Here is a 21,166-nt window from a genome sequence, read left to right as displayed (position 1 = left end):
AGTTCAGAATTTTTTGTAGGGTGTTCAGTGGTTTGTGGTTAGGGTTTAGAAGTTTTTGTAGGGTATTCAGTGGTTTGTGGTTGGGGCTCAAAATTTTTTGTAGGGGGTTTAGAGGTTTTTGTAGGGTGTTTAGTGGTTTGTGGTTGGAGTTCAAAAGTTTTTGTAGGTTGTTCAGTTGTTTGTGGTTGGGGTTCAGAAATTTTTGTAGGGGGTTCATAGGTTTTAATTGGTAAGGTGTTCAATGGTTTGTGGTTAGAGTTCAAAGGTTTTTTAAGGTGGTTAAAATGTTTTTGAAGGGTGTTATGTGGTTTGTTATTGGGGTTCAGAAATTTTTCTAGGGGATTCAGAGGTTTTTTAGGTTGGTTCAGTGTTTTCTAGTGGCTTATCAGAAAATTCTAGAGGCTTATCATTTATTGGGGCTTTTGGGGGATATTCAAAAGTTTCTTTAAGGTGTTCAGTAGTTCGTCTATAAATAAATATTAAACAACAAAAGAGGAAATACAGAACATTCAAATAAATTATTATTCATACCAAATACTTGATAAAATTTATACACAAATTATTGCTTCATACAGCACATATATATGGACATAAAAGACTACTTATATGAACATCAATCAGGAAATATATGAACAAAAATATGAGGTATATAGAACGATTAACATCAGATTTGTTAATTTTATTGCACAATCCACCAAAATTGGTTAAAAAGCTCTAAAATAAAAAAATAAAATAAAAAAAAGCAAATTTTCATTTTTTAACAAAATACAAGATACTTTATATTAAAGTGGATAGAGAAAGTAGAGTTTTTCCCATTTTATGTTGCAAATTTTAGAGCTTCCAGTAATTTAGAGGTAAAAAAATAAAAAATAAAAAAAAAATAAATAAAAAATTAAAATTGTTAATGAGGAAAACAACAAAAAAAATATCCAAAAAATAAAAAAGGAGAGATTAAAATCGAAAATGGTTGTTTATAGTTTAAATTTAGATTTTCAAATAATAAAGAGAATATCAAAATTCAATGGTGAAAAAAAAATTTAAAAATGGCTAGGCTTCTTTCTATTGGGCGCAGATACCTTTGGGCTTGGCAGGAGATTGGGCCCGGTGCACCTATTTCTAGGTGCACCATGGTGCATGTAATACCAATTGCACCATCTAATGCCGAATTTAAAAACTTATCATATGTTGGCCCAATAATAAACTTCTTAACAATTAATGAATCGCCTTTGTTGGTAAATATTCAACCCTACACTACTTATATGAATGATCCGAAAAATATTAGACTAGACTTTGCGTTATTTACTGCTTGTGGGATTGTATTTACGGATGAAAATAGTGGTAAAAATTATCAGAATTTATTCGACACAATATATGATGCAATGTATGTAGCAATAGAAAAAGTTGTTACAAATGCACCTAATGATGAGTACACCTATTCAGTCGATAATGGTCGTAGGCACAACAAGAGGCACAAGCCACCTAGGGTGGTGATCTCGGAAAGTGGGTGGCCGTCGAAAGGTGGATTTGGTGAAAAAATAAAGATGAAGGCTAGTAGAAAAAGGCACCACCAAACGAATGGGGGCTTAGAGTGTGGAGGGGAGTTACATAACGGAGTGGAAGAGGCCGCCACACCGGAAAATGCAAAGACTTACTACACCAATTTGATCAAACATGTTAAGAAGGGGACTCCTTTGACACTAGGTCAAGTAGAGATTGAAACATACTTGTTTGCAATGTTTGACGAGGATCAGATTCCCGGGGATGAATCGGAGCGTTCTTACGGCCTTTTTATACCCGATCAACAACCTAAGTATGGCGTACTCGACATTTGTTGATCGATATTTATTACCTATATGTATGTATAATTGCAAAACTAGTTTTTTGGCCCGGGCGCTGCCCCGGGTCATTGTATGCATATAAAAATACTATATTAAAAAGGAAAAATTAGAAAAAATAATCTCAACTTTCATTTATTCTGGAATAATCCGAACTTTGGGGGGTCTTCTTTTTCTTCAATCCCAAATACCGGTTACCGGTTGAATGAGTTATTTATTTATTTTTTTAATTAAAGTGACACGTGCCACGAATCAAATTGGCTAAAAAAATTAAAAAAAAAAATTTAAAAACAAATTAAGAACAAAACCCACCAGCCAAAGCCAAAGCCCAACCACCTAGCCAATCCGGCAACCGCCCATGCCAGCCACCTACATACATTGGTGGTTTTATAAAAACAATATCGACCATTTGTTAATTATTAATTAATATGAAGTAACTAAATATTATATCGTATCATTAAAATTTCTTCTAGTAACAAATTTCTTAGTTAAAAAAAAAAACCTTTATTTAAATTTGGGTTACACATTTTAATACTTAAATATAAGTGTATAACTTATACTAAAGGTTGAGTAATGGAAAAAAAATGAAATTAATTTTATAATTATATTGTTGTCAAAATATACACATATAAGTTGGCTATTAAAATTTTTGTATTTATGAACATGAATAACTCTTTTTAATACAACTTTATTATCATAAGATTTGTTGTTGGAGTAATGGTTAGAGTTTAACTTTAATGAAGATGAGGTCATGGGTTCAAATACTATTGCTCACAAATTATTAATTTTTGTGTGGAAACATTGATGATTGGTAATAGTATGTGACATGGCAACACGTGGCAAGATTACAATGCCTTGCCTTTGAGTTTTAATATATATATTGATAAGTATCTTGATAATGTTGTGTGCATTAGGAGTTTCCTAACAAGAAAAGCTTTCTAAATGTCGTGGCCTTTTTTTTTATTTTTTTTTTTATGAATTTTAATAAAGATAAGTACTTGAATTGGTATAATTTTGTGTACTAAGCTAACATGATTTCCTAGTAATATAAGTTGTAACCATATCATAAATCAAGCATATTAACTACGTACTCATAAAAATATCCCAAAATAATTGATCGATGATAATTCTTAAAAAAATTCTTATGTTAACATTTTGTATTGTCACACGATCATCAATAAGAACTTTGTGTCGAAAAATTACCTCGAAAAATTAAGTAATAGTGAAGATTAATTATATAATTTGTTAAGGTGGTGATTTGAACCAATAATAACAAGTTATACATAAAATAAGACGTAATATATAATGGAACTAAGATTTTGAACTCGATTTAGACAGTAATACAATTGTTAATATATTATGCCAAGTTGATCTTAAACAAACCACTAGTTATAGTAAATAGACAGGTATAAGGCTTATTTAATTTAATTGGAAACATTATATCGTTAGAGATATGATTTTAAACTATAATGTACACTTATGTATATATTGCTCTTATATTTTATGGAGTACTCTTTATGATATCCCAAATAAAAAAAACTTTTTAATACTTGTACTTTGTAGTTAATTATAATGGCTACTAAATTTTAAACTGAATTAAGATCAATCTTTTTTTTTTTAGGGATTAAGATCCATCTTTAGCTTGCATGCAATGTTATGTTTTGGCTGTAATTTAATTTCAATATGACTTCTAAAACATTTTTCTTGATGTTCAACGTATTTACACTCAATATTGACAACATTTTTAGACCTTTTTATTATTATTTTTATTTTTTTAGAGAGCCACAAGGACGGGTGATAGAAATCGATCCTAAGATCTCTTGGGATCGAGAGAAAAACTCTAACCAGGCCACTTGAGGGTATTAATTGTTTACTAGCAATTATACGTAGATAAGATATTTTAGCATGCAAATTTTGTGGACATTAGACTTAATGACTTATTGAGCACTCCCACTTAAGAAGGCTAGTGTACACATTTACAAGTAGGCCATCCACCTACATTTCCACTATATACTCTAAACTTGTTCAAGAATGTCTACTTACATGCTAAGACGACAAGAAGTAATAAGATCTAAGCTAGCTACCACCACTATACAACTTGACTTGCTAAACTATATACCGAGGGATAGCTCAAATGGTTAGAGCTTCCCTCCCGATTCCAAGAGATCTTGGGATCGATTCTCATCCCCGGCCTTGTGGCTCTCTAAACACCAAAATATATATATATATATCAACTAAAAATTGTTTAAAGAGAAACGATATCATTGATTATTATGCTGCAAGCTCAACTTTTATGCCAAACTAGCAAGGGTTTATACATTCCAATTGGCCGCCCCTTGATTCAACTCGAATACTAATTCATCATCGGGTGGCTAAATGGATAATAATTTAATACATTTAGGACATTTTTCTGTCAAGACTAAATTTAATTATCTGCGGCTCACGATTAGCTTTCTAGTACTCCCTTTGTCCCTAAACATTTGACACAATCAACTTTATACACATGTCAATGCACTAGTTTGATTTTATCTTTATATACTACCCCCGTTACATATTATTTGCAACGATTTGACATAAAGTAGAGAGGAAAAATGTTTATTCGTTGCAAATAATATGTAACGGATGTCGTATAATTAAATATTAATGAAAATTATTTTTAAAATTATATTATTAAACTTTATATTAATACCTATCTAACAATATATTTTTTTGATAAAATATACTACCTCCGTTTCTTTTGAGTTGACACGTATTCCTTTTTAGGAAGTTTTTTTTAGTTGACACGTTTCCTTTTGGGGTAACTTTTTTACTTTGCATTTACAAGTCACCTCACCTGCTTTTTCATTCTCTCTCACTCTCTCTCCTCTCCTTAATATGTGTGCCTAAATCAAACACGTCAACTAAATAAAAACGGAAGAAGTATATTTTTATTATGTTAGTAAAAATTTATGGTCAAAACTAATATATAAATAGTGAAAAAAGTCCAACATCCCAAATATTTTGAGACGGAAGGAGTATGTATGGTGAGAATTAATAAATTAATGGGTAGAACCCAATACAACTTTTGAAATTATATATTAAGGGGCTTTCATACCTTTTTATAGTGCACTTTTATAAAGACCGTGCAAATATCAAGTGAATTGAACTTTCGAAAACCTATTTAATTGTGATGATAGCTAGTATTATACATTAGTAGCTCTTTTTTTATTTGTACACGCTCGACCACTACTCTTGAGTTGTGTCGCATACATAATCTATATAAATAGGCAAATGAAATGATCGCATGACTTTAAACCATTAAGTTAGAAATTGAACTCGAATGGCTGCCACTACCTTGCTGTTCATCGCTGCATTCTTATTCTTTTGCCTACACCCTACAGGTATTTCTCTTATTACATTCTAATCTTACCATTTGCAAAATGTAAATAATCTAAACTTAATATATGCTAGTTAAATTAGTTTTTATTCATGCAATAACATTCCATACCCTTATACTTATACTCATATTAAGCTAATTAATGTGTTGATTTTCCTATTAAAAAATAATGTGTTGATTAATGTATTTAATTTCATGTATAGGGGCACAAGTTGGAGTATGTTATGGAAAGATCGGAGACAACTTACCATCTTCACAAGAAGTGGTGGAGTTATACAAAACAAATGGCATAAAAGCAATGAGACTCTATTTTTCTGATCAAGATACTCTTCAAGCCTTACAAGGAACAAACATCGAGCTCATGTTAGGTGTCGCGAATGAGAATATTGAGTCCTTAGCATCATGTTCGTGTGCTGCGAAAAGATGGGTCCGAAGGAATGTCCTCCCTTTCGGATCATTGGTCAAGTACGTTGTGGTGGGGAATGAAATTAACCCGTCTGATAAACAAGCCTCATCAATCTTACCAGCCATGCAAAATATTTTATATGCATTAAACGCGTCTCAAAATTTAAATAACTTAAACGATGAAATTAAGGTTTCTATAGCCATTAACACAAACTTAATTAAAAACTCGTACCCCCCATCTAATGGTCAATTTCAAGACTTGTCATATATTACCCCAATAATAGACTTTTTAGATAGTCACAACTCGCCTTTGTTGGTAAATATTTACCCTTACTTTGCTTACATAAAAGACACACAACATATTTCACTTGACTATGCATTATTTAACGCCAATGAAATTGTTTTCACCGATCCTAACAACGGGTTGGACTACAAGAATTTATTTGATGCAATGGTGGATTCAGTGTACGCGGCTCTAGGGAAGGCGGGAGCGGACCACCCTCGTGTTATCGTGTCGGAGAGTGGATGGCCATCTAGCGGTGGCTATGGTGCTACAATGGATAATGCAAAGGCCTATTATGAAAACTTGGCCAATCATGTGAAGCAGGGGACTCCTTTGATGGCAGGGCAGCCTATTGAGACGTATTTGTTTTCGATGTTTGATGAGAATCAAAAACAAGGGGCTAATAGTGAACGTAATTTTGGGATTTTCTACCCAAATCAACAATCTAAGTATGGCCAACTCAATTTCTAAATGTATACTATATGCTTAGACTACTAATAAAGTGTTTGGTTTGGTTACCAAATGAAGTTAAATTTTGGCATCTATATGAACAATAATGCTTGAATAGAGTTTTGGCCTTGATTGCAATTTGGTATTTGGAATGTATATACTACCCCCATTTCATATTATATGCAACGATTAGACATTTTTTCTCTCTATTTTATGTCAAATCGTTGCAAATAATATGAAACGGAGGTAATATATAACCAATTTCGTATTTTCACTTTCTCATATATGAATTGGAATGGATCATGACATATTCGCGCATCATGGCAATGAAGGATAATTTATTTTTACTCTTGGTGTAAAGAGAGTCGCAAGGATAAGTGATGTTGAGGACCACCCCCTCAAAGTTGATCATCCACGGCAATGAGGGATGATCCAAGTGGCTAAAACAAAATTTTTGAATGACTTACTATGTCAAGACTGCAAAATGTATATGGACTGCACATCCAAATGCACCCAAATAAGCTTCCATTATTTCCTCAATTGGCTAATTAAGATGATTTGAGGTATCACTTACACCCTTTCCAAAAAGCACATCATCATATTTAGAGGCAAGAACATAATAGACTAACAATAGTAAAACTAATTAGGGCTCAATTATTTAACGCACTGAGTTTTGTTATAAGAAATATAAATCTATATGCATGTGATACGTGATTTAGGCTTCTAAATTTACATACACCGATCCTTTTAGAAGATCGAGGAAGAACAAATTAAGGGTATTTTAGGTAATTTAAGGGGACACCATAGCCATTCCCTTGGCCTGATAGATATATATTTAAACAATTAATTATTTAATTTTAATATATATATATATATATATATATATATATATATATATATATATATATATATATATATATATATATATATATATATATATATATATATATATATATATATATATATATATATATATAAACCTTGAAAGGCTTAGCTTGTTTGAGGGATTTGAATTTGGTAGCATGCGAGATGAATGGTTAATGAAATCGGCGCAAGTTGTAAATCAGTAAATTGACCTTTTAAAGGCAAATTGGATGGTTCCACCCACCCAATTGTACTCCCGGAGGGTATTAGAGACCATGATAAACATTTCGCCAATTTTTATTTCCGGGCGAAAAAAATCAAAAAATTCAAAAATTGAACGCTAATATCCACCTTTTTGAGAAATTTTGGAGTCTTTGGGGCCTCGTGTTTAAAAGTCTCGAAATTCTAGGGAATACATTTCATGGTCATATAATGTCGTTTGGAACCATATGTGATCATTATTTTTGTCATAAATGTTCGTGGTAGATTAGAGTTAATGAAATCGGTGCAAGTTGTAAACCGATAAATTTGTCGTTGAAAGGCAAAGTGGATGGTTCCACCCACCCAATTGGACTCCTAGAGGGTATTAGAGACTATGGTAAACATTTCGATAATTTTTAATTCTGGGCAAAAAAAAGTCAAAAAATTCCAAAATTGAAGGCTAATATCCATGTTTTTTGAAAAAATTCGAAGGTTTCGGGGCCCGGTGTCGAAAAGAAATGAGATATTAGGGGATACATCTCGAAGTCATATAATGCTATTTGAAACCATAAATGACCATTATATGTTGTCATAAATGTTCATGGTTGGCTTGTGTTAATGAAATCAGTGCAAGTTGTAAACCGGTAAATTGGTCGTTTAAAGAAAAATTAGATGGTTACACCCAACCAATTGGATTCCCGAAGGGTATTAAGGACCATGGTATACATTTCGGCAATTTTTTTTTCTGAGCGAAAAAAAAAAAATCAAACAATTCCAAAATTGAAGGCTAATATCCAAGTTTTATAAGAAATTTTGAAGGTGTTGGGACCCGGTGTTGTAAAGCCTTGAGATTTTAGGGAATACATCTTCGGGTCATATAAAGTCATTTGGAACCATATATGATAATTATTTGTTGGCATAAAAGTTCGTGTTAGGCTTGAGTTAATGAAATCGTTGCAAGTTAAAACTAGTAAATTGGCCGTTTAAAGGCAAATTAGATGGTTCCACCCAGCCAATTGAACTCCCGGAGGGTTGTAGAGACCATGGTAAACATTTCGGCAATTTTTATTTATGAGCTAAAAAAAAGTAAAAAAATTCCAAAATTGAAGGTTAATATCCACGCTTTTTGAGAAATTTTGGAGGTTTCGAGGCCCGGTGTCAAAAAGACTTGAAATTCTTAGGGATATATCTTGGGGTCATATAATGCCGTTTGGAACCATAAATGATCATTATTTGTTGTCATAAATGTTCGTGGTAGTCTTTAGCTAATAAAATCGGTGCAAGTTAGCTGTAAACCGGTAAATTGGTCGTTTAATTAAAGGCAAATTGGATGGTTTCACCCACCCAATTGGACTCTCGGAGGGTACTAGAGACCACGGTAAACATTTCAGAATTTTTTTTTCTAGAGTGAAAAAGTCAAAAAAAATTCCAAAATTAAAATCCACGCTTTTTGAGAAATTTGAGATGTTTCGAGGCCCGGTGTCAAAAAGTTTTGAGATTTTAGGAGATAAATCTAGGGGTCATATAATGCCGTTTGGAACCATATATGATTGTTATATGTTGTCATAAATATTCGTAGTAGGCTTGAGTTAATTAAATCGGTGCAAATTGTAAACCGGTAAATTGGCAGTCTAAAGGCAAATAGGATGGTTCTACCCACCCAATTGGACTCCAGGAGGGTATTAGGGACCATGGTAAATATTTCGGCAATTTTAAATTTTCGGGCGAAAAAAAGTAAAAAAAAATCCGAAATTGAAGGCTAATGTCCACGCTTCTTGAGAAATTTTTGAGGTTTTGAAGCCCGGTGTCGAAAATCCTTTAGATTTTAGGGGATATATCTCGGGTTCATATAATGTCGTTTGGAACCATATATGATCATTATGTTGTCATAAATATTTATGGTAGGCTTGAATTGATGAAATTGGCGCAAGTTGTAAACCGATAAACTGGCCGTTTATGTAACACCCCCAAATCTCCCTCTACGAAAATACCAGTATAATACGTATAATTATATCGTAGAGATAGACTTGGACGTATTACCTCCGCGTGATTACGCAAGGCTACTCAAAATACTTAACTCAATAACAAAAACTTGCAGCGGAAACTCAACTTTCTTTTATTAATACTTATGAAAATAGTAAAATTGTTATGAGTACTCTAAATAAAGACAAGACCAACATTTCTAAACTAGGTGAAGCAAATCCCGGGACTCCCATATGCTCATTCATGACTCCACCTGAAAATAGTCATCACTGCTTACCATTACAGTAAACAGGGCGAACCAAAACAAATAGAAATACAGATTAGCAAAATATGCTAAGTACGATAAGTGCAAGATAATGTAAACTCAATTTATTTGCAAACATGCTTTTAAAATCGATTCCAATAAATAATCCAATAATTCCAAAACTCATGATTTAAAACCAATTCCAATGATTCAACATTCAAAATAATTGATAAACCAATTCCTTTAAAAATCCAATTCCTTTTTGAACCAATTTCTTTAAATCCAATTCCTCACCCAAGTGTGCACACCCCCCAAGCTAGTCTCCTTATATTACAAGGCTATTCTTGAGGAAAGACCCGGTCATACAAAGTCCAAGGCCTTATCAATAAACCAAATCCGCAGAGTGGGATTACCAACCTGCTTATAAAGCATTAATAATAATAATTCAATGGTTCAATAAATCCTTTTAAGATCCAACAAATCCAATATAATTCAAACTCCTTTTTTATGAGTCCACATACTTTCAAAATCAAAACATTTTAAATAAATACTTGAGAATAAAATCTCATATTAATAATTTTCCAAAATCAATAACTCCTCCTTGAAAAACCTTTTATTTAATTCAACAAACCTTTTAAAAATCAAATTATTTAAACACAATAAGTAATTCAAACCATTTAAAACATGATTTAAAAACCAAAATACTTTTATCAATGCCTCCAAACATGATTTATTTCAAAATCATAATTCAAATCAATTTAATTCAATCACCAATCAAATCAAATAAAACATGTTATTCAAACCAATCACTTTCAAAGGTATCTAGCCACCTAACGTACCTTGATCCTTGCTTAGATATACACACCAAAAGAACCTCAAGAATCTTGGTCGAACACACCCTACAAATAAATATAACCTTAATCAATATAAGGTTAACAAATAATTAAAAACCCCCAACTATGTGTACACGAACCTTTTAATTAATTTCTCATAAACATCATTAAAAATATAATTTTATATAATTAAAACTACTCATAATAATTTTTATAAATCCCCCATAATAAAAATAATAATAATTGAATAAGAGAAGAGAAGAAGAAAAGAGAAGAATTGGATTTGCGTAGGAAATAATAGACAGAAGTTTCAGAGGCTATAACTCCTTTGATATAGCTCGGAATTGGGTGATTCTTGAGCCTAACCTCAAGGACTTTTCAAGAGAAACAACTTTCTGTGAAACGACTATACCCCAAAAACTGAGCAGAAGTGCCCGAAAATTGGCTTCAAAGATAAATGGGATGATTTGTATAAAATTGAGGAGAAGAAAAGAAGAGAATTGGTGTGAAGAATGTGAGAGGTATGAAGAGGTATTTATAGGCTAGGATGTAGAAAGGATAGAGTTTAAGGTGTGATATGATTACTAGAAAATGTGATAAGTTTTTGGGGTTGTTAAGGTACTTGAATCAAATTAAGTCTAGATTAATAGTTAGGTTAAAAGATAAGAAAATTTAAATGGATATACATATGGTTGGGAGAAGAAAGATAGGAACAAAATGAGATAATGAAGAAGAAAATTAGAGGATAATTTTAAATATAATAATTAACAAACTAAAGTGATAACAATCAATAATAATAAAATAATTGAATAAATAAATATTTTAGATAATATCAAAATTAGTTAAATACATAATGTATATTAAATATTTCTCTTGAAATAGTTAGTAAAATATGGACCGACCTTAAAAAGATAATTAAACCTATATTATTAATTTAGAAATCCAAAAATAATTAATTATTCAAATGATTAAATACTTATATTTGGCGCTAAAATTCAAATATTATTTTGGCCCCAAATAATGAAATTACTAAAATACCCTTTTTATAAAATAATTCTTAATTAATTAACTATAAAATACGTATGAAAATACGGGGTATTATAGTTTAAATTCAAATTGGATGGTTCCACCCACCCAATTGGACTCGCGGAGGATATTAGAGACCATGGTAAATATTTTGGAAATTTTAATTTACAGGCGAAAAAAAGTCAAAAAATTCAAAATTTGTAGGATATATCCACGCTTATTGAGAATTTTTGGAGTCTTCGGGGTCCGGTGTCGAAAAGTCTTGAAATTTTTGGGAATACATCTCGGGGTCATACAATGTCGTTTGGAATTATATATGATCATTATTTGTTGTCATAAATGTTCGTGGTAAGTTTGAATCAATGAAATCGGTGCAAGTTGTAAACCGGTAAATTGGTCGTATAAAGACAAATTGGATGGTTCCACCTACCCAATTGGACTCCCAGAGCGTATTAGGGACCATGGTAAATATTTCGGCAAATTTTATATTCCGGCAAAAAAAGTCAAAAAATTCGAAAATTGAAAATTAATATCCACGCTTTTTGAGAAATTTCGATTGTTTCGAGGCCCGGTGTCGAAAAGCTTTGGGATTTTAAGGGATACATCTCGGGGTCATAAAATGCCATTTGGAATCATATATGATCATTATATGTTTTTATAAATGTTCGTGGTAGGCTTGAGTTAATGAAATCGGTGCAAGTTGTACTCTGGTAAATTGGTCGTTTACAGGCAAATTGGATGGTTCCACCCAGCCAATTGGACTCCCTGAGGGTATTAGGAACCATGGTAAACATTTCGGCAATTTTTATTTTCAGGTGAAAAAAAATTAAAAAATTCCAAAATTGAAGGCTAATATCCACGCTTTTTGAGAAATTTTGGAGGTTTCGGGTAGAGCTGTTAATTCAGGTAAATGGGTCGGGTTCAGATCGGTAGGAGTGGGTCGGGTCAATTCAACTGGGGTCGGGTCGATTCGGATTAATTCCGGCCATAACCTATGCGGGTCGGGTTTGTATTGGGTTATGCTTGTGTCGGGTTACGTCGGGTCATACTTCTTATCGGGTTTGGGTTATAATCAGGTCGAGTCATTTTCAAATCGGATCAATCTCGGGTTCAAGTCGGGTTCGGTGCAAGTCAATAATTTGGGGGTTATAATCAGGTTGGGTCATTTCCAAGTCGGGTCATTCTCGGATTCAAGTCGGGTTATGTTCAAGTCAATAATTTGCTGGTTACAATCAGGTCGGGTCATTTCCAAGTCAGGTCATATACAGATTCAACTAACTATAAATAGATAAATATCATTTTTATCAAGCTAATTATTTCCTTTGACTATAATATATATGGCAATATACAAGGGAACTATAGTCTATAATTTAGGAAGATGTTCCTTTCTTTTGTTGTCCTTGACCGATTTGGTCTCCCTAGACAAAATGCATTGATCAACAATAATAAGGTGGTCTAAATTGCATTTAAGGTGATTTGAAATTGGGTCAGGAACAATTTGGGTTGAATTTAGGTCGGGTCAATAACAAGTCGTGTTGATTTCGAGTCGGGTTAGTAACAGATCGAGTTGAATTTTTTGGTCGGGTTAGTAATAGGTCTGGTAAAATTCGAGTCAAGTCAATAACAAATTGGGTTGAATTTGGGTTAGGTTAATAACAAGTCGAGTTGATTTCGGGTCGGGTTTGTAAATGGTTGGGTTAAATTTGTGTCGGGTTAGGAACGAGTCGGGTTTGAATTCAGGTCAAGTTAGTAACAAGTCGGGTTAATTTCGGGTTTTGACGGGTTAAAACAGGTTTGGGTCAATTTTGGTTCAAGTCAGGTTCGGTTCAAGTCAATAATTTACAGATTACATTCGGGTCTGGTCATCTTCAGGTCAGTTCATGTTCGGATTTGGGTTCGGATCTCACATATTCGGGTCAACTCGGGTCTAGAGTTGGTTTCAGGTCGGGTTTGGGTCACCATTTTTTCGGGTTCAGATGGTTCGATTAATAATCAGTTTTGAGTCGGTATTTCAGATCGGGTCAACTTTTGACAGCTCTAATATAAACCTTGAAAGGCTTAGTTTGTTTGAGGGATTTCTATTTGGTAGCACGCGAGATGAATGGTTAGTCCACTGGAGTAGCAACTAGCAAGCATCATTTAAAAAATAATAATAAATAAATAAAACCATCTTTCTTCCTTATAATGTTAGCTTGATCTTAAGTATGCAAGATATTTAATTAAATCAAGATATTATATTGTAACACAAAACATATGATATATCAATTGGATTATTTAAAACTAATTATATATGACTTTTCTTGCATACTATAAGAGCTTAAGCCAGTTAACAATCCTCAAATTGGACATAATATAGGCCACTGAAGGCTAATTGCGCACAACCACTTAAGAAGACCAATATTCAAATTTTCAAGTGGGCATTCCACTACTACTCTTGACTCTTGACTTGTACTAGTATGTCCATCTACTTCATTGCTAAGTGCTTGCTAACACCATTATACACACACTTAATTGCCTTATACTAGCTGCTTCAGTTCTTCCACAAGAAAATTTGTTACAATCAAGCCAGATTCGAGACCTTTATGTATGTATATTCGAATAATTTAGCTTAAACCAGATGTACGTAACATTGTATGTGTGATGTGCGTGTTTGGATCAATGGATGCCATACATCATTTGGGTATATGTCCGAGTTTATAATAGTGGTTCTTTCAAAAAAAAAAAAATTGTTTATCCTAATAAATCAACATGCTTTATCATTTTAATTAGATAGTGTCATGTAAAGAAACAAAACCTCGTACTACGCACATCTTTAAGACTCTCAAGTAGTCAAGGAAGCAATATAACAGCACTTAGCTAATAAGTTTGCTAGGTTGAGCAAAATTAATTAACTTTATTCCTTATTTATTGAAACAATTTTTTTTCTCAATCTTTAAAATGTTTCTTACACAAAATTTCAGTTACTACATTCTCTTTAATATACTTTTGTCTTTCAAAAATCCTATTTATAGTCGTCATTCTTACTTTTTCCTATACATGTCTCACTTTTTATACTGTATTTTCTCAATCTTTAAAATGTTTCTTACACAAAATTTCAGTTACTACATTCTCTTTAATATACTTTTGTCTTTCAAAAATCCTATTTATAGTCGTCATTCTTACTTTTTCCTACACATGTCTCACTTTTTATACTGTATCCTATCCTCGATGGTGTAACTATCCATTTAGGAGGGAGCATATTTGCATTATTCCTCCACTAGCTAGTTGATGTGTATGTGTATCCAAACTATCGAGTTGGGTTGCGTGCTTGCTATATGACTATATATAGTGGCAAATCAAACAACTTTATAGTAAAAACTATCAAAGAAATTAATTAACACTACACAACATTAGTAATTATGAATGCCATGGCTACCCTTAACGTTCCTCGAATGGCGGCCACTACCTTGCTGTTCATCGCATCATTCTTATTGCTCAGCCTACGTCCAACAGGTAACTATTTCTTATTATCTTTAATTTATATATTTCTTATCGCATGGTTGTTTTTTTACTAGGAAGGCGGCTAGGTTATGAGCTAGAGAAAAGACACAATGAATTAAAGCTTGTTGCACAACGCTTGATAATGTAAAAGTAAATTGTTGCGATTATCAAATAATAACATAATATAAGATGGATATACTTTTATAACTTATGAATTGTAGTCACTTTGACTAGACTATATTAGGTTTTAGGAAAAGTTAGCGAACCAAATTTTATTGAAGGTAGTTGTTAGCTGTCAACAAGATGTTAGTTGTGAAAATAAATAATTTAAGTATGAGTGTCTGATAAAATAATAGTTGACTAGCTGTTACATATAAAAATCAATATTTTACATTTAAACCTATAGATTAAATTTTCAATAGCTACCTTAAAAGTTACCTTTAATTTAATTTCAAAAGCTAATACTACTAATTTTTATATAAAAGCTATCTCCGTCACTAAAAGCTATCCCAACCACTGTATTATCAAAACATTCATATATTTTCGTTAAGTAGTGGTTTGACTAAAACCTAGTATAAACTGTTAAAACGTATGTATACTAATGATGTTTAATTTTGTGATATTATCAATGGCAGAGGCACAAGTTGGAGTAAGTTATGGAAAGATTGCTAACAACTTACCATCACCACAAGATGTGGTGAACCTCTACAGATCTAACAACATAAAAGCAATGAGGCTTTACTTTCCGGATCAACAAACTCTTCAAGCTTTACAAGGAACAGACATCAAACTCATGATAGGAGTCGCAAATGAAAATATTCGGTCCATAGCATCGTGTCGTTGTGCTGCATACCGTTGGGTCCGAGCCAACGTCCTCCCCTATCGATCCTCAATTAGTTACATCGTCGTGGGAAATGAAGTTGATCCGTCGAGTCAACCAGGATCATCAATCGCACCAGCTATGCAAAATATTCAGTATGCACTCGACGTACTAAATATAAACAACCAAAACGATGAAATTAAAGTTTCAACGGCGATTAATGCAAACCTAATAACAAACTCGTACCCACCATCTAATGGCCAATTTAAGGACCCGTCGTATATAGCCCCAATAATTGACTTCATGAATAATCATGACTCGCCTTTGTTGGTTAATGTTTACCCTTACTTTGCATATGCTAATGACCCAAAAGATATTTCACTAGACTATGCCTTGTTTACTTCACCTGGTTATGTTTTTACAGACCCTAATAACGGGTTACGTTACCAAAATTTATATGATGCGATGGTAGATTCAGTGTATGCAGCTCTACGGAGGGCGGGTGGACATCATCATCGACGTGTCATTGCATCCGAGAGCGGATGGCCATCCAACGGAGGATTTGGTGCCACGTTGGAAAACGCCAAGACCTACACTACAAACTTGATCAACCATGCGAAGCAAGGGACTCCTTTAACACCAGGGCAACCTATTGAGACTTACGTGTTTGCAATGTTTGATGAAAATGAAAAACAAGGGCCTGAAACTGAGCGTAACTTTGGGCTCTTTCATCCAAATCAACAACCTAAGTATGGCTACCTTGGTTTCTAATGAAATCAAAGGGTGTTTATATGTAATGTATGTGTGTACAAATGTACGTGGTTTTATGAACTACGTCGAATAAGACAATCTTCTTTGTCCTTTGTTACACACTTAGCGAATCTGACCTGTGAAACTGGACTAAGCTAATTTGTTAGGAGTGTCGGTTCAGTAAGGTATTTCTATCTACCTTTGCCAGAAGTAATAATAAAAAAAACTTATTTTATGTACTTCCTCCGTTTTTATTTTATTGCATCATTAGGACTTTTACACTATTCACTTAATCTTCTTTGACCATCATTTGTGATTTATACATTAGGAAAAATATAGTCATGTGGGATCTAGTTAGATTCGTATCGAACTCTACTTTTCAAATATCAAATTTTTATAATTTTTACAAAAGTATAATTGAAGATATTGATAGTTAAAGTAATGCATTGACAAGCGTGAAATAGGTGCAATAAAAAAAGAACGGAGGAAGTACATGGTAACTTTTTTGTGTATGTAGAACCTTATTTATGCAACTAATTGTTAGAAAAGAAGTTATGCTCTCATCAAAAGATTAATTAATGAGAAAAACAGCTAGAACCTAGAAGTATAAGTAGGAGTATGTTTTAAAAAAAAATAAAAATAAAAATAAAAAAATAATAATAAAAAAAAGTATAAGTAGGATCTGAAAATGGCTTGGTTTCCTATACTGGGCCATCATTTAGCCGTACAAAAAATCTTGCTAGCCCAATATCAAAAAAATAACATACAGTTTTCTAAAAAGCCCATAGTCTGCGCATACACTTATCAGTTATCACTGCATGTCAACCCTAGTGTATGTGTTTATTGTTTTTGTGAATGTCAACTAGCTTAGTTGTAAACTTTAGAAATGGTACTTAAGAATTACAAAGTAGGATAAAATCTTTTCGATAACAATATCTTTACAATTTCATTTCATTATTTTTTTTCTTTGAATGATACAACTATACAAGAGATGGTTGGCCTATGACTCCTCAGTCCTCACACCACACACGCATCGAACCTTGTTATAATCAAACCAAAATAAATAAATTGGGATCGTATCTTCTTATTGCCATTTATTGTTAATTACGGACTATATATTAAAAGACAAATTAAAAAAATCCAACTTAATTAGTAATTTTGTATCTTGTACATCAAGATAATAATAAATTTGAACCTTAGAATATTCATATCATTATATTACACCATATAACCTAAGTCCAAAATATGATTTATAGATATAATTTTCAAAATGAATACAGACTTTTATTACTAAATTAAACTAGGCCTTTAAAACATCAACTCAATGACAAAATAATTTCAACTACCCCTCTAATTGTGTCGAGCTTTAGGAGTATAGTTTGCTCCACTTATAAAGATACTCTAAAAGTCTAAATATATAATTCACTCCAACAAATCAATGCAATTAAGTAATTAACTATTTAACTAGCTAGCACAATAATCAGTTAATCATATATAAAGTCACATAATTTTTGCACCTATATTAAGGTCACATAATTTTGCACTCAAATTAAGGTCGCATAATCTTATTCTACTCAATTCATACTACACTTATTAATATGCATAGTTTAGTACATACGAGTAAATATGTTAGCATTGATAGACCTAACTACAAATACTACAATTCTAATCTCAAACACAAATAATCAAGTATCAATCATCTCTAAATTGATCCTTGATTAACTAGCATTTAGCTACTTAATTCCAATCTAGAAACCTAATTAACTTTATTACTCAACATGTCTTAGTAAATCACATCTTATCAAATTCTTGCCTCAGCTGGTTGTAATTTTGAGTGAGACTCTTGAAGCTCTCCCTTTTCTTGACATCTTCTTCCTTCTCGTTCTTCTCTAATTCGCGCTTCGCGTCATTGATTTGGCTCTTCAAGTCTTCAATCCTTTTAGTTTTTTCATCATGCTCTTTTTGCACTCTTTCCAATTCTACAAATTACATACGAACAATGTGATCACGTATCTTAATTAATTCGTGTTACGTATAATTTCATTATTCAAGTACAAAAACAAAAATTATCTAACCTCTTGGTTGTTGGGAAAAACTTTCAAAATCCATTTCTCTTATTTCCTCAACACCTACAAAAGATTGTAAGGGAAAAAAAAATCACAAAATCATAGTTTAAATTTATTAATAACAATATAATAGTATCAAGCTACAAGACATTTATAATTTAATGTAACAAAATTAGCTTGGAATTTTATTGAATGTTGCATTGCCTTGTTTTAATTTGTTTAAATGGTTTCTCCTAATAAATTAATCATGCATTGAAAACTTTACCATACACTAACTTTAACCTAGTTACAACCATTAGACAGTAAAACAATCAAAAATACAAAATTCGATTCAATGTGAGAGTGAGCTATATGGACTATGGAGTCATATTATTATACAAACTCGGGTTCAGTCTTGAGAAAAGACAGAAATACAATTTACGTAGTTACATCAAATTATTAAAAAAAAAATATTGAAAAGAGAGGAAGAAACATGCAAAATAGTTCAATAGTATTACCTTGATTGACGGTTGATACACTAATTAGTTTGTCGATAATATACCCCCGATTTCCTTAACATATAAAGAGAGAAAATCAAGAAATTTGACACTTGTGATATTAATGTCGCAGTTTATTATGTGGGGTTTGGATGATTTTCTTCCTTGTGTTATGTTATATGGTTGAAGGTTTGATCAACCAAATTCATTTTGGTACCTAATGATGTATGTACTCCCTTCTTTAGGCCTTCACCCTTCGCCCCTTATATATCGTCTCATGTACTTATATGGTAGAGATACGAGATATAATCAATATCAAAAAATATATTTGTTTCATTTATTTTTCATATTGAAATTAGGAAAATAATATTTTTAGGATTTTTATTTTATACTTTGGTAAGATTTTAGGATTATTAAGTTGATACTCCGTATAATTTAGTTGATCATATCCTAACATAAATAATCCTCTTGATACATTTTCCTGATAACATGGAATACTAAAATATATTCCGTACTTTGTATATTGTTTGATACTCTATATTAATTACTACGTATATCTTATAGGAGTACTCCGTATCTCTTACTTGATTACGGAGTACTTCACAATAATTATTTTATACATGCACCTGGATGCAATCAGAAGTAGGTGCATTCAAAGGTGATTTTCTTACTCGTTTTATTTATTTATTTTGTTCATTTTATATTTCACCTTAATAAAAGAGTTATCCTCGTACATTGTTTTTTTTTTTTTTGGTGCAATCATATATTGCCGTATCATATTCGTATTGTTGAATGGATAGTTAGTTTTTTAATTTTTATTACAGAATAGTTAATAATTAAAATACTCCCGATAAAAATGAGACAATCTTATGGAGATAGATAAGAGAATTAATAATAACAGTACTATGATAGTACAGTTCTACAACAGTAATTTGTAACCTCTCTGACAAGTTCAAATGGTTTTGGTCATCAATAAATTTATTGCTCTGCAAATTATCATCATGTTTTTACCAGATTTATTTTCAAGTCAACATCTAGATCTACTGAATTTTATGTGCTCCATACATTTCTGATTTTACTTCAATTTCAGAGACAATGCATAAAATTCTGAGGAATCCATTAAAATCTCAAGCTAACTGATTAATCTAATTGCTTGATTTAGTTCTTTCTTTGGTTGGTAAGTTGATTACTTAAGCATACACACCTTGCAAAACAATTACCCATACACACAATTCTTGAGCCAACACAATTCTTGCACAATGTTATACCCTTATTGTAACTTTCAAGCTATTTATTAATTAACATGATTTTATAGTATTAATTTACATGATTTTATAGTATTAATTTACATGATTTAATCGTCTATAATTATTTTTAAAACTGAAGATACGCTAGCTAGTAGAACGAAAAGAAACCTAATTAAGCTCATATATATATCGATTTATTGACCTCATATGCATAAATTATTCTACTGACACGTATGTTGACCTATATATAATTAAATGTAACAATTTACAAATCAACAAATAGCTTAGATAAATTAGGCAAACTAACCTCGTTAGAGAAAAATTACTTGATTGTTGTGTATAATAGTTTCTTTTTTCTCTCTTAACCAACTTTACTCACACTAGACTTAGCAATAAGGATGGATTAATGATTTTGATTTAAGCTCGTATCACACCAACAATCAAAGCCTTGATTTGAGTTTATAAGCTATAGAAAGTGAGTAGTGGTACTAGTTGCTTGACTAAAAACGAGCACTAAAACAAAAACCTAAGAAAAGAAGCATCTTTCTATTGATGGAAAATCATAGCACTATATAGATTTTGTTACATATTTGCATTATACTATATGATGGAGGGAGGACCTTTGGCCTATTGTACATTGATATGTAAGTTGTTGCTTGTTAATTGTTACTCCGTATTTGGTACTATGAAAATCAGAATTATAATGCGCCTTGACACATACATGTTGCACCTTAGAAGGTGATACCTCCCATGTGAACCTACTCCCCACCCTTACATATTGCGGTATATATTGCCCTTTTATATTGTCGTTTTCTAGGTTTTCTTCG

The 21,166-nt window shown here is 32.0% G+C and overlaps 2 protein-coding genes and 1 long non-coding RNA gene across 3 annotated transcripts; 2 read left to right on the top strand and 1 right to left on the bottom strand.

The window, feature by feature from the left end:
- Nucleotides 1-5,154: 5,154 nt before the first annotated feature.
- LOC145626278 (glucan endo-1,3-beta-glucosidase-like) lies at nt 5,155-6,406 on the top strand. Its single transcript, XM_081678707.1, has 2 exons — nt 5,155-5,215; nt 5,415-6,406. The coding sequence occupies exons 1-2, from the start codon at nt 5,155-5,157 to the stop codon at nt 6,368-6,370; spliced, it is 1,017 nt and encodes a 338-aa protein (XP_081534833.1). The 3' UTR covers nt 6,371-6,406.
- Nucleotides 6,407-14,907: 8,501 nt separating this feature from the next.
- Nucleotides 14,908-16,571, top strand: LOC145626277 (glucan endo-1,3-beta-glucosidase-like). Its single transcript, XM_081678706.1, has 2 exons — nt 14,908-14,992; nt 15,616-16,571. The coding sequence occupies exons 1-2, from the start codon at nt 14,908-14,910 to the stop codon at nt 16,569-16,571; spliced, it is 1,041 nt and encodes a 346-aa protein (XP_081534832.1).
- Nucleotides 16,572-18,099: 1,528 nt separating this feature from the next.
- On the bottom strand, nt 18,100-19,319 carry LOC145626275 (uncharacterized). Its single transcript, XR_014110984.1, has 3 exons — nt 19,114-19,319; nt 18,626-18,679; nt 18,100-18,529 (listed from the first exon to the last, which is right to left on the bottom strand). It is a non-coding gene; the product is annotated as an uncharacterized LOC145626275 (long non-coding RNA).
- Nucleotides 19,320-21,166: the final 1,847 nt, after the last annotated feature.

Source organism: Chenopodium album, chromosome 4 (assembly GCF_948465745.1).
Source record: "Chenopodium album chromosome 4, dcCheAlbu1.1, whole genome shotgun sequence".
Lineage (NCBI taxonomy): Eukaryota > Viridiplantae > Streptophyta > Magnoliopsida > Caryophyllales > Amaranthaceae > Chenopodium > Chenopodium album.
The sequence above is the reverse complement of the archived record's forward strand: the minus strand, read 5'-3'. Positions and strand labels throughout refer to the sequence as shown.

What these genes read in the sequence shown, in the direction of transcription:
- LOC145626278 (XM_081678707.1), top strand. Translation starts at nt 5,155, where the DNA reads ATGGCTGCCACTACCTTGCTGTTCATCGCTGCATTCTTATTCTTTTGC. An exon ending in CTTTTGCCTACACCCTACAG is followed by an intron (nt 5,216 to 5,414) that starts GTATTTCTCTTA and finishes TTTCATGTATAG; the next exon opens with GGGCACAAGTTGGAGTATGT.
- LOC145626277 (XM_081678706.1), top strand. Translation starts at nt 14,908, where the DNA reads ATGGCTACCCTTAACGTTCCTCGAATGGCGGCCACTACCTTGCTGTTC. An exon ending in GCTCAGCCTACGTCCAACAG is followed by an intron (nt 14,993 to 15,615) that starts GTAACTATTTCT and finishes TATCAATGGCAG; the next exon opens with AGGCACAAGTTGGAGTAAGT.